The sequence below is a fragment of the Vespula pensylvanica genome, chromosome 3 (assembly GCF_014466175.1).
Source record: "Vespula pensylvanica isolate Volc-1 chromosome 3, ASM1446617v1, whole genome shotgun sequence".
Classification (NCBI taxonomy): Eukaryota; Metazoa; Arthropoda; class Insecta; order Hymenoptera; family Vespidae; genus Vespula; species Vespula pensylvanica.
The window spans coordinates 4,581,351-4,595,146 of NC_057687.1; the positions used below are offsets into that span (position 1 = coordinate 4,581,351).

General features: G+C 41.3%; 1 protein-coding gene across 8 annotated transcripts in view; it reads right to left on the reverse strand.

The window, feature by feature from the left end:
• LOC122627623 (nucleolysin TIAR) overlaps positions 1-13,796 on the reverse strand; it is a 386,513-nt gene that overhangs the window by 26,352 nt on the left and 346,365 nt on the right. For all 8 annotated transcript variants that reach the window (XM_043808893.1, XM_043808891.1, XM_043808897.1 and 5 more), the window contains one exon: positions 9,779-9,881. In XM_043808893.1, coding sequence (XP_043664828.1) covers positions 9,779-9,881 — 103 coding nt within the window. The remainder of the gene's footprint in view (positions 1-9,778; positions 9,882-13,796) is intronic.

Consider the following 13,796-nt stretch of genomic DNA (forward strand, 5'->3'; position numbering starts at 1 on the left):
CTACCTCTACTGACGTACGTAGGCGTAGCCACAACCCTCAGGAATTTCATTTCGTATGCCGAGTTAATTATACGTCAGACTTTTACTCCGAAGACTGTCTGTCTTGTTTTCTCTCTTATAATTCGGTCAGCTCTCGTTATTAGTAATTTTGATGTATAAGTTTCTATGTTTGCGTGTATGTTGATATTATATATATATATATATATATATATATATATATATGTATAGTATATAAGTAGAGAGAGTCCATCCTTTTTATTAAATATCTTTTTTCCTTCTCTTCTTCTTTTTCTTCTCTTTAGTTTCTGTCTATATGTTCATCTCTCTCTCTCTCTCTCTCTCTCAATTTCCCTTTCAAGAACATGTATATAGTACATGGAGCAACGTGTACACAGTATGTTCACTCTCGTACATGCAGTTAGCTTTGTGCTTCGATTGCAAACGACGGATTCAGAAGCAGTGAAACGAAGGATTGGAACGTCGCTGACTCGAACGAATCACACTGGGAGTCCGAGAACGTTTCGTGGAAAAAGCAAATCTCTGCTATAGTCACTAATGATACGATATATATACATTCATCGTAGGAGTACACGAGTAGCGCTATTTTCGAGCAAGAGAGTCATTGAGAATCGAAGTGGAGTATTCGAGAAAAGGAAATGAGTTCGAGAGCAAAATGTTTTTCTTTCCTTTGCTAAAAAGCCAAAGAGGAAGCATTGGCCTGTCGTAAACAGGCAATGTATCGAGAACGTATTGGACAACGTGTTTGATTTCAAAAGAACACGATATTTGAACCATTAGTTGTCCGCAAATACAAACTGGTGTTACGTTTTTTGACTCGATTTTTCAACCATTGCAGTCAATTCACAGAGGCATGCAAATTTACCATGTAAAAACGTATACAATTTCGTCCGTGTGTTTGTACTACTTGAAACTGACGTACGGCCTTGATTGGTCGAACCATTCTGAAGTAGACGTTGTCGTCGTCGTCGTCGTCGTCGTCGTCGTCGTCGTCGTCGAGGACAAACGAGCACCGATTTACATCGGAAATCCTGGGACGAAATTGCGCGGGCACGAAGTAGGTTTATCGACACGATTTGTATAATCGTCAAAGTTTTTGGGATTGAACCGAGGGGCCGACCATACGCGTACACGCCACCCTGAATTTCTCTCTCTCTCTCTCTCTCTCTCTCTCCCGCCCTCCCTCTGCCTCTCTTTCTCTTCTGAGTAAACTCGATCGATCTCGGGCTCCGGAAATCTAATTTTAGCCTAGGTGTCGTCAGTCTCCTTTCATTTTCGAATTACCAAGGAAGAGAGGTCGGTCTTTTTCTCTTTCTTTCTCTCTCTCTCTCTCTCTCTCTCTCTTTTTCTCTCTGCCTCTCTCTTTTTCTATCTCTCTAGAGAAAATTTTCGTGAGGAAACTTTTACGGTAAAAGTTAAAGTCGATGTGGACGATCAAGTCTCGGATATTCGAAAAATTTGTTCTTCGGTTGGATCTAAAATAGACTCTAGAGTTTCCGAAAGTTATTGATATCATCGTATATACGTATTTACGTTGATTCTGATTTTTATTCCTGTTTTCTATTTTTGTCTATCTAATCGACTCTATAGATAAAATGAAGCTTTTCAAAGGTAAGACTAGTTTGTGCAAAGTCACGTTACTTTTTTAGCAGTAGAAAAGGCAGAGCAAGGGATATCGTACCATACAGACGACTGCTCTAGAATACATAGTTTCTGGTGTGAAGTACACCCGAGTGCAAGCACTTCCGAGAACAATACCTACGGGACTCTAGGTGTTCTAGCTGCACGAGTCAGCCTTCGAAACATCACGCTTTCGAAGAAGGACGGTGGTGGATGATATGCCTTAGAATGTTAGTAACATTACTGCAGGCTGAATGCAGAGGAAAAGTTTTTCAAAGTTCACATACATTACATAGTATGATTTTACGTTTTAGATTGTCATCTCTACCAGTAAAAATCTCTTTCCAGAAAGAAAGAAAAAAAAAAAGAAGAGTGATCGCACTCTTTGACGGATTTTTAAAGTCGAAGATGAGACTTTTGGCTAGGCGAGTTAAGACGTATATCGTGACTATGTACGATCGAAGTGGACTATGTAACTTTGTGGACGAAGTACACTGCCAAAATTCGTCGTATAATGGCGACCTCGAGACGCCACCGACTACTAGGATGATCGATAAAGGTAGTGGATATCTTAGTGGTTGAGATCGTCGTCTCGCCGGATGATTCTTCTCTAATTAATTCGAACTAATTCAAAGGATTGTCTTCGAGAAGATGAGAACGATCGGATCTCAACGTAGATATCTTGAAGGAAATATCATGGAACAGGTGTAACTAGGAGTAACATAGTACGACGTTTTCTCGTAGTAAAGTCTTTTAGATGGGCATCTTCATTTATTTCTCTGTTGTATTTCTGTTATCTAGTAGGATTTCATGCTCGGTCGAACCGTAAAATGAAAATAAATAGAAATAGAAGAGGGAAGAAAGAAATCGAAAGTTTGGAAGCAAAGCTGAGTATCCTAGCTTCGTTTTCTCCGGATCAATCGTAAATAACGAACCCGCCAATTTTCTTCAATTTGTTGCTAGAAATGCACGAAAGAGTTTGGGACAAGAGAGAGAGAGATAGATAGATAGATAGATAGATAGATAGAGAGAGAGAGAGAGAGAGAGAGAGAGAGAGAGAGAGAGAGGAGAGAAAGAAAGAGAAAGAATAACTTTCTTAAGGTATGTCGCATTTTTCGCCTGAGCTCTGCCAGCTTTACGTCGAACTTGCAACGAGCTATGCCCCTAATTCGAATCACGCGCGGATTTCGTATTCTGTCCGAAAGTTTTACATCCCGCTGCATTACCGAGTCAGGAAGTCAGGCTGACCCGGAGGATACTGGAGCAGAAGGAATCGCAAGTCCTTCATTCGAAGAGGTTTAAAGAGCTCCTACGCTATCCGTTTGTCTCCCCTTTTTCTTTTATTATTTTATCTTTCTTTTATTCTCTTCGATGTTCCGTCAACAAAATCAAATTTAACTATTTCTCCATTCCATCTGCTTTAAATGGATTCTTTCTCGAAGTACGTAGACTAACTTGAATTTCTCATAAAAGTTATAAAGGAACATTATTATAATACCAATATCAATATAAATACGTAAAGACGATTTATAGTTTAAGTATAAAGTTTACTTTATAATCCCTAAAGGTTGTCCTCACTTCGAAATCGTCTAAAAATCTAATGATATCAAGTTGGAATAACAGTAGAAGCTTTTCCAACCGTCTAAGCGCCATCCATATCGTCGGATTTTCCTGTCGAAAACCACAAGCACGAGATCTCCAGCTTTATATTTTCAATTTGCTGTCCCACGCGAAGCGTGTCTCTCGTTCCAGAGTTTTCCACCCACACGATTCTACCATATTGTATATACTTGGTTAGTATGTGCTTTTAGATGGACTTATGTACGAATAGAAAAAGAAAGAGAAAAAGAAGGAGAGAGAGAGAGAGAGAGAGAGAGAGAGAGAGAAAGAGAAAGATGGAAAGGGAGAGAGATTCGAAACGTATCTAACACCAATGCATTAACTTCGTCGAACAATCGGCGCCACAGTGGAACGACGATGGTTATAAACTCCAATCACGAGGCGAGGAACCGATCGAAGTCAATTTTGTCGGTTCGTTCGTGTTCTGAAAAGGAGGCTCGAGCTTCATGAGCTCACGATCAGCAATCGGACGAAACCACGTAGAAGTACCCACAACGATGACGTTTGAATCACTTTTCTCACTCTCTTCACTCACTCTCTTTCTCTTTTTTTTCTTTTGTTCTCACGTTAAAATATAGAAAACTCGCCAATTTCAGAGCAATTCCATCTAATTTATTATTCATGCCGTTTCAAAAGTATACCACTGCACAGTCCCACGACGTATACCGGAATCGCCGCGGGCTGTTGTGATACGTGTAGCCAATCAAAAACTCTTCGTCTCTGTGTTCGAACGATCGACCGAGTGGAGTCGATGCAACAAGCGGAACACGGTCTCTCCTTTTCTCGTCGATGTTTGTCTATAAAGCTTTAGAGAAGGAAAGAGAGGAAGAGAGAAAGAGAGGGAGAAGAGGAGACAAGGATGGTAGATCGAACCAGCATGAGAGAGAGTGAGAGAGAAAGAGAGAGATAGGGAGGGAGAGAGGGATTGTGAAGTGCACAGGTTCGGTGGTTGGCCAGCAGGTTCGTCTGTTGACATTTCATTCGATCAGCCTCGTGTTTCAGCAACGTATAGACGCATTTGCAAACACACGAAAACACGCACTCGACGTGCATATCGCCGCGAGGAGGATGGTGGGGGATGGGGAAAGTGTACTTGACCCGCCCTTTAGGCCATAAAAGTAATTATCGTTGCTTGTGAACGTTTCAACGTTCGAGACCGTGTATTGAATTGACACAAGAGCTGGAGGCACGTTTTTCAAAATTGTTGGAGGTGGAGGAAACCTCTCTCTCTCCCTTTCTCTCTCTCTCTCTCTCTCTCTCTCTCTCTCTCTCTCTCTCTCTCTCTATGTTGAACGCGCTATGAGTGCTTTAAATATGACGAAATACAAAGGCACGATGAACGATGTCGCTTGATAAATCGGGCTTAATGGAATCGCATCGAAAAATAATCGCCGCGGGTGTCGTCGCGTTTGGACCTTCCCTTTGTCTCTGGTACTCCGTGAACCACGTTTTCGAAACAAAAAAATGAAACTGCTCGATAGCACGTACACGATCTCCCTTTCTCTTTCTGTGTTTTTCTCCCTCTCTCTCTCTCTCTCTCTCTCTTTATCTTTTTCTCTCTCTTTCTCTTTCTCTCTGTTTCTCTTTTTTGAATGAAAGAATTAAAGGGACGAATAGACTAGACTCCAGTGAAAAATGACGAATGCCGTGAGAATGAAATACTATCCATTGTTTTCCAATGTTAAGACTATTACCTGAGTTATAAACGTAGCAGGAAAGAATGAAAAAGAAAAAAAAAAAAAAAAAAAAAAACATAAAAGAAAAAGAAAATCTGAATTATATTTCGTTGGGAATAAATTCAACGTCAAACGATGAAGTACGTATATATCGGCTAACATTTCATGATTAATATTACGAAAATGTGAAAGATGATACTCTCTAAAGAGCATAGAATTTGAAACAAAACGACATTATTATGATGTGGATTATACACACACACACACACACACACACACACACACACACACATATATATATATTGATACATGACTGTGACTATCTTTTCATCCTCATAGGATACCACGGAAGTTACTCGTCTCGTTTATTCCCTGTGAAAATCGTCAACGAGAGAGGCACGACGATAGAAGCTCCCCGTGTAGTTAACGACAACATGTTAAGGCCCGCGCGTAGCGATAAGGGTGGTCTCTCCCTCGTGGCGGCCGTAAGCCGATGCGGATGGCTGTAGGGTGAATTTAAAGGGGCAGTTGGACTTCTCGTCTTGCCTCGCCTTTAACTACTACGGCCGGGATTGGATAGAACTTGCGATAGAACTTGTAGGTAGACAGTCTGCCGCATCGACTGCATCACGCACACGATGAAGTGTATTAGTAGACTGTTCGCGCATCTCTCTCTCTCTCTCTCTCTCTCTCTCTCTCTCTCTATTTATCTATCTCTCTTACTCTCACTCTATCTGTCCATCTATCTATCTATCTATTTATTTCTCTCTCTCTTTCTCTCTCTCTCTTTCTCTCTCTCTCACTTTAAACACGGACCTTTCAAGCTCACTACTGGCTCTTGCGCACTTTAGTGCCAGGGAGTATATTCCATGTGTTTCCAACACGGCTCGACACTTAACCCTCGCAAACGGACTGTTGTTAATTCAATGCCTACACGTCGACTCTACGTCACTCGTGATGGACTGGACTTCCGGTGCGTTAACATTGCGTTAAGTTTGCGTTTGCCACCTGCGTGCGTATCGGCGACTCACCTCTTTATGCATTTCTCTCTCTCTCTCTCTCTCTCTCTCTCTTTCTCTAGCTATATATATATATATATATATATATATATATATATGCGCGTGTGTGCCTGGCTCCGAAGATAGTCGATCGCGACTGTCGTCGCCTAAGTTATATCTCGGGGTGGAAAGTTGGCAAGGTTTATTGATGCGACTATAACGAATTATGTATTCTGGGGAAGAGTAAAAATCGAATAAAAAATCTCGATGTTATATTTTTATCGAATTTTCTCATGAATAGGCGCGATTACGTTGACTGAAAACGATATGAGATTGGTTGAACAGTTGGATAAAGTGAATGAGAGAGAGAGAAAGAGAGACAGACGATTCGACACGTTGAGGACGATACCGGATACAAACTTTTGACATTAACCCGTGGCCCAACTTGGTCCTTTCACACGCCAGCAATCATATTTTTGCCCGGCCGCAAAATTATCTAATTGCCAGAGCTATAAAATATTGACCTAGTTGCCGACTAACTTCGGGACTCAGTCAAATTAAATGGTTGCTCACTTCCGACCTCATCCTCCTTCTCTATTTACCCTTTCCGTCCTCTGAACCCAGCGCTCTTAGACAATTTATTCTTTCGCTTTCTTTACTTGACGTAGATTCGAACAATCGATCGACACGATTAAAAGTAAATTAATAAAAAAGTATTGATTAATTTAAGTACACGTTCAATGAGAAAGTTGGGTCATCAAAATTATGATAAAAATTTTATATAAAAGTTATTGAAACTCTTTCGAAGCGTGAATCTTTAAAAAGAACGGAGCCTAAACTATAATCGAAATTTATAAAGACCGGCAAATTTATATGTTTTAACTCTCTCGATAGTTTTATTCTTTTCCCGATAATCACGGTTAACGGAAAGTCGATAAAAGAAAAAAAAAGAAGAAAGAAGGAGAAGGAGAGAGAAAGAGAGAGAGAGAGAGAGAGAGAGAGAGAGAGAGAGAGAGAGACAAAGGAAGGATAGAGGGAAAGGGAGAAGAGTACGGCACACTTTCCAGATAATCGAAACTTCTTCTTCCCTCGAAGAAATTGGCTCGCACGAAATGTACTTCCCTATCTTCTTATTATTATCATCGTGTTCCTGCGTTAAACCAACTTCCGACTGCTTACATCGAGTCGAGATTTGTTTAAAGAATGTATAATGCAAGAGACCTCTCGCTGCAGTCGCGTTCCTCCTATTACGTCAAAATATGCAGATGAATCTTGGCGCGGTGGCTATGGTGCACTGGCTTTTGGATTTGTAGATGAGCCTTGGCGCAATCGCCAGGATGTTCTTGGAAAGAGATACTAAAGTAAGAAGAAGAAAGAAGAGAGAGAGGAGAGAGAGAGAGAGAGAAAGAGAGAAAGAGCGAAGGAGAAGTCTGGAGTCATATAAACTCCGACGTGTAATTCAGGGGAGTAAAACGATAGTCGATAAACTTGCACTCGGAACTTGCTCTTCTCTTCGAATCTATTCACCAAGAGTGAGAGGGAAAGAGAAAGAGAGAGAGAGAGAGAGAGAGAGAGAGAGAGAGAGAACAAGCCTGCTTCGACTGTTTCCATCGACCATCACTGACGATGTTGTTTCTTACATCTTCATCCGGTGGATGACGTAACATCGCTCGTTCCTGTTCATTATCGACGTTTCTGTAGGAGAAAGATTCGGTCTTACGTAATTTACTTCCATATCCTTTTCTTAATATTTCAATAGATATTTCGTTGTTACTCGTACGATCGAGGAACATATTTCTTAGTCTTTCGATGGAAATATTCTAATAGATTTTCGAAGGAAATGTTAAGGGCGAGGAAAACGAGGCTGTCTGGTAAAGAAATAGGAAGTTTCGCTTTTGAGAATTTGGTCTATGCAAATACAGTTGAACGGTCGGTCGGGTCCAAGAAAGAGGTTGGAGGCTGCGGAAGATCTCTCATCCTCTTTCTTTTCCTCCTCGCCCTCGTAGTCTAGTGAAAAAGTTCGGACGCTTCGCGACGAATACTAATTAAAGACTTGGGGAATGAAATTAGTTAGTCGAGGGGTCGGAGCTAACTCTCTCCGGAGGTAGGAGAGGTCCGTGGCCTGACGACGGAGAGCCGCTTATGATAATATAATAATACTTACTTGGCTCTCGGAGTGCTACCTTCAAGCTCATTATGCGTTTAGTTCATAACTTCAATTGAATTCTTAGCGTACTCCTACCCTACCCCCTTTTCTTCCTTAGCTAAGGCTTTTGTACTTTTCCGAGGATCCTTTCCTATGACCATACTAATTTTCAAACGTAACTTACCGCGATTGAGGTCATTTAATACATTTCTGATATTGATATTTTCCGATATAATCAACGAGAGTACCTATGACACGAATCTATGTACACGGTTGATAGATATTTCTGGTTGTTATGGCAGCGCTCCTACTTGAATTACAACTCAATTATACCACGATTGTTCATCATTCGTTGTTATTGTAACATCGTTGACAAATATTATTATTGTTTAAATATCATCGAAATCCCTACGATGATGATTGTCATTGATTTTACGTGATAGGATATTCATAAAATTTGAAATGGACTGACGTTAAGAAAGAAAACACAAAAAGTAATTATTTTTTAAACGTTAAAGTTTCATCGAGTTTTAAGTGGTAAGGAACGTCTAGGAAATGCTTGAAAGTCGGAGTGAGATTTTCCCAAAGGGCTTTCTTCTTTCTTTTTCGACAAACGAGGAAAAAGATTCGAGCTGAGGGAAGTTTAAAATTTTGCGAGGCGTGTGTCGTGGAGCGATAGGGGTTCCTCTAGTGATAAAAGGAAAAGAACTTCTCAAAGTCGATCGCTGTAGCCAACGACATAGTATCCAACACGATAGTACTAGATCGTTGCAAATCGAAAAGGCAGTCGGTCGGTTGGTCGGTCGGTCGGGTGGTCGGTCGGTGTGTACCTTGCCTCTTTTGGCCCTGCCGTTTGAAAAAAGGCTCTCGAGTCCATCTCGAGATATCGATTAACAAACACTCGAACGGCGAGTGCTGCCTTTGCGGAGGCCGCTTTTGCAGAGTAACCGTTCGTGGTAAAGCCGTTTCGAGCTTTCCTGAATGGCACAGTGAAAGCTTTCTGAGCGAACGATCTACGCTATGAGTGCGCGCGCTAGTATTAAAGAGAGAAAGAAAAAGAGAAGGAAAACGAGCAAACCTTTCGAACTCTCAACGATGAAAGAGAGAAAGAGAAAGAGAGAGAGAGAGAGAGAGAGAGAGAGAGGGAAAGAGAGGCGAGGATAGACGACAGACTCGATCATGCGCATCTACTTCTGCGCGAATTATAGAATTTCGTCGACCTAATCGAATTCCGGTTGCGTCGATGAAATTTCCGCAATCGCGTGAACGCGACTACGCGATATTTAATTTAACTCCACGCGGGTATTCGTATTCACATCAAGTAAACCGCGTTTCGAGATAAACACGATGTTCCTTTGACGGATATCCCTCGTTCCTTATCTCCCCCCATTTCTCCATCTCCATCGTTACTATCGTTTCTCCTTGATCGACCGATATTTTATGTTATTTTAGTTAAAAAGAAATTGGAAGCTTCCTCTACTCAGAGAGATTTTTTAAAAATATTCTTCCCCTTATTTGTTCGTTTCCTTCTCTTCCATTCATCTTCTCTTCGATTCATCTTAATCGAAATAAGACAGAGTTAAATCTTTTTCCGGATTTCTATCGATCGATACGATTTAATTTTTAGTTAGATTCTAGTTACGTTTTAGGTTACATAGGTTTGAAAAGTAATGATTGAGGTTCAATTGTCCTTGACTCACCTTCAGATTTTGGTGCGGGCGGCTTGCGAGTCGCCCAATTCGTTCGAATACTTCTGCTACCGAGCCATTGCCCGTTCATGGTACCGATGGCGATTTCCGCTTCCTGAAACAATGGATGTTAATGAGTAAAATGGTTCAAGCTATAGAATGAAATAAAGCGAGATTGAGAAAACTCTAGCACGCAGGATTTTTTCTTCTTTGAAATAGTCGAGATAGACTGGTTAAGATTGCTGCTTTTGAGAAAGATAAGTTCTGAAGAGAGAAAAAAAGAGAGATAGAAGAAGGTGGGGGAAGGTGGGTGGTAGAGAGAGAGAGAGAGAGAGAGAGAGAGAGAGAGAGAGAGAACGGCTTTCGATAGACGGAACGATTCGCCTGTGCAAAAGGGGGTTGGGATAAATGGAATAAACGTAAGAAGTAAAGCCGCGTTACGAGCAACGGCAAACGGCTGTAACTCCGAGTACGCAGGACACCGATCGTAACTTTTATTTATTACTGCTCTGCTTTGAGAAAAGCACGCCGTAAGCGGATCGAGAAAAATTTTACCGTCCCGGCTTCTTCGTGGAAATAGGAATAACGTTAACGTTTATACCTTTCGCGCGAGTGACGTCCTTTAATGTTCTCTTACGACTATCGAATCTAAGGTACGCGAAGAGAAGTAAAGAGATAAAGAAAAAAAGAAAGGAAGGGAGAGAGAGAGAGAGAGAGAGAGAGAGAGAGAGAGAGAGAGAAGGAAACGATGACGCACAAAGGACGAAGGAATTAAATCGGACTGATGGGACAGCTCGTTAAGTGGCTAAAGTAAATCGTAAGAAAGTAACGTCCCTTCCCTTTTACCCTCGAAAATGGCAGGGTTGGAAGTGGATCGAGTCGAAGATACGTTAGTTCGAGAGGGAATTCCATTCGACAAATCGTACCTCCGATTCCTCGCATTTCCCAAGAACTGCCCTTGGCAAACTGCTGTGTTTCCCATCGCTGCTTTGAATTCCCTTCTCGAAGAAAAGGCGCTACCCTTTATGACGAAGGATAGAAGGGAAAACGAGCCTCCACGTGGCCAGGCTATTTGTTCTCGAGTAGGTAACAAAACGGTCATGGCCTTACTTCAATATACCTTTCAAACCATATATCTCTATGTGTGTGCGAATGTGCTGGCCTATCCGATAGACGACTATTGTACAATTCGAATGAAAAATTAGGAAGAATTTTCTCGATAAAGAAAAAAGAAGGAGGAAGAAAATGGAACAAAAATGAAGGAATCGTGACCGACTAGAACCTGGGAAACGTAAATATAAGTTTGTAACAAAAGATACATTTTGAAAAAAAGACAACACTGCATAGAATACACATATATACACGAATAACTACTGGTATATCCTTGAGATTTCCAAATGTTCAAAAAAGGTCAAGATAAAAAAAATTTTTAAGAATGGTAAACATCAAGAAAGATAGAAAAAGGTAGAGAAAGAGAGAGAGATAGATAGAGAGAGAAAGAGAGAGAGAGAGAGAGAGAGAGAAAGAAAGAGAAAGAGACTTAAAAATAATCCTCGTCTTTATTTTATTCGACTGCTGCTTGGACGAAGCTTTGGAGTTGAGAAAAGATGAGATAAAAAGAGGCCGAGAGCTAGAGAAAAGAAGAACGAAAGAAAAGAAGAGACAGAGACAGAGACAGAGAGAGAAAGATAGAGAAAGAGAGAGAACGAGAGAGAGAAAGAGAAAGAGAAAGAGAAAGAGAGAGAGAGAGAGAGAGAGAGAGAGAGAGAGAGAGAAGAGATGGCTGAAAATACTCCCGCCATTGAGAAATTCCAGCGGAAGGGGTTGACCGTCGAAAAGCTTCTCGCAAACGCGTGGTTGGAGAAAAGAGGGTGGCAAGCAACCCCCACCTTTTGCCTCACCGTTTGCGCCATTCGAAGGACTCGGGAGTTTTCTCTTCGCTCCTCTTCCACCTTTAACCTCTCTACTTATATCTCTTTCTCTCTCCCACTCTTTTTCTCGTTCCTTCTTCTTGGAGAGTCGTACACCTTAACCACTTTCCCACTACTCCACGGTCCTTATCCCACGACATTCGTGCTCCTGTGGGATAAAGTATTTCCGATTCGAATTTCCATTCCCGATATGATGCCGCACATTCGCGCGGTTAGCCTAGATAGACCGCGAGACCGAACGCTCGACTCTAAGCCGATTCTAAACTCCGGTCGATATCAACGTTCTCCTCCTCTTCCTTCTCTTTCCATCTTCCTTTAGTGAGCTCCACCTTCAACGTGTCGCTTCTCTCTCTCTCTCTCTCTCTCTCTCTCTCTTTCTTTCTCTTTCTCTCTCTTTCTCTCTATTTTTCATTCCGTACAATATTCTCTCTTAAGTTTATTATAGCCATGTTATTATCTTTATCACCAATTATTATCGTTTATTCTATTTTATTATATATTATATAATAAGGACAAGTATAGAAGTCGTAATAGTACTAAATATTGTTCTCTTTTTCTCTCTTTTTCTCTCTCTTTATTTCTGTGATTTACATTTTGAAGTCCTCGTTCAGTTCGAATTTGTTAGACTCTAGCTATCTTATTCTTATACTCAACCTACAACTTTATATAAAAGACGACTGTGTATAGACATCAACGATCAGTCGTAAAGCTTTCTGACCCAAGCGACACCCAACTGTTTTGCATATATTACTAAGTCATATCAGTTTGCTATGAGCACCGTTGCTTACTGACGGCTTACGTGGCTTTTTAGAAAAAAGTTGTTTTCGAATTCTTGATTCTCTTTTGTGGCTTAATGTCTGTCCTTCATCGAATCCATGAAAAGATTTTCGGGAGAAAATTCTTTCTTTAAGACTGAACGAAATCTTCGATCGTTCCAACAATTTAAAAACGTTGAAAGAGGAGAAAGAAAAAGGAAGAAGGGATATCGTATCGTGTTCGTTAAAAAGAAAGAAAGAGGGAGAAGATAGACAATGTGGATGCTATCGGAAAAGAAGAGTAGCGTCCAGTACAGAATCCAAGGAATTCGTATTTTTGTTCGTTTTAGTAATAGTAGTAGTAGTAGTAGTACTACTACTAGAAGTAGTAGTAGTAGTAGATCACAGAAAAGAGTTTGGAGGGGATGTCGTTTGGCCGTGCGATCAGAGTACGCGATTTAGATACGTGTATCCGGTGCTCGAAGGATATAGTGGTTGAGAGAGAAGAGAGAGAGAAGAGAGAGAGAAGAGAGAGAGAGAAGAGAGAGAGAGAGAAAGAGAGGGAGAGAAGAGCTTGAAACGAAGGGATGGAGGAAGAGAAGAGAGAAGGAGGAGGAGAAATTTTCGCGTGTTCCTAGAGGTTAGCGGAGACACCCGGGAAATTTATACTTCGGCAATAGTAATACCGTGGGTGTGAGTCAGGTGCCGGCGGTGGTCCAGATCGATAGGACATTAAAACAGAGGGGAAACGAGAGAAGGTTCTACCTCCGGGTTCGGCCGCCTCGACGAATAACCTCGCCATAAACGGGGGAAAGCCTTCTTTTACTCAGCCGTACATCTAACTTCGTCGTGATTTACGTCGCGGATTTTGGTGGGGTACAGTAAAACTCGGACTTGCTCTCTCTTGCTCACTCGCTTGCTCATTCGCTATCGTTCTCTCTCTCTCTCTCTCTCTCTCTCTCTCTCTCTCTCTCTCTCTTTATGTCTTTCTCTCTTTCTCTCTCTCTCTGTTAGTCTCTGCTCCAAGAACGATGCTGTAAACCCTGAAGCTGCTTCCGCCAGCAACGTTCTGCTTCTGGCCAACCATCCCTTCGTATCCCTACTATTTCCATCGATCGAACATCGAAAGACCAGTTCCAACTTTCAACTTGACGCTGTTAATTTCTCACGATTTCGATCTTTATGGATCGTCGTAAACTTCGTCATTTGTTTGCATCGAAATGGAACAGGTGCCGTATCGCCATTGAAACGATGTTGTCATAGCAAGCATATACGATGACGATATTGTGCGAATATATGTATATGTATGTATATATATCATGTGAGAGTGTGTGCATTCGGAAC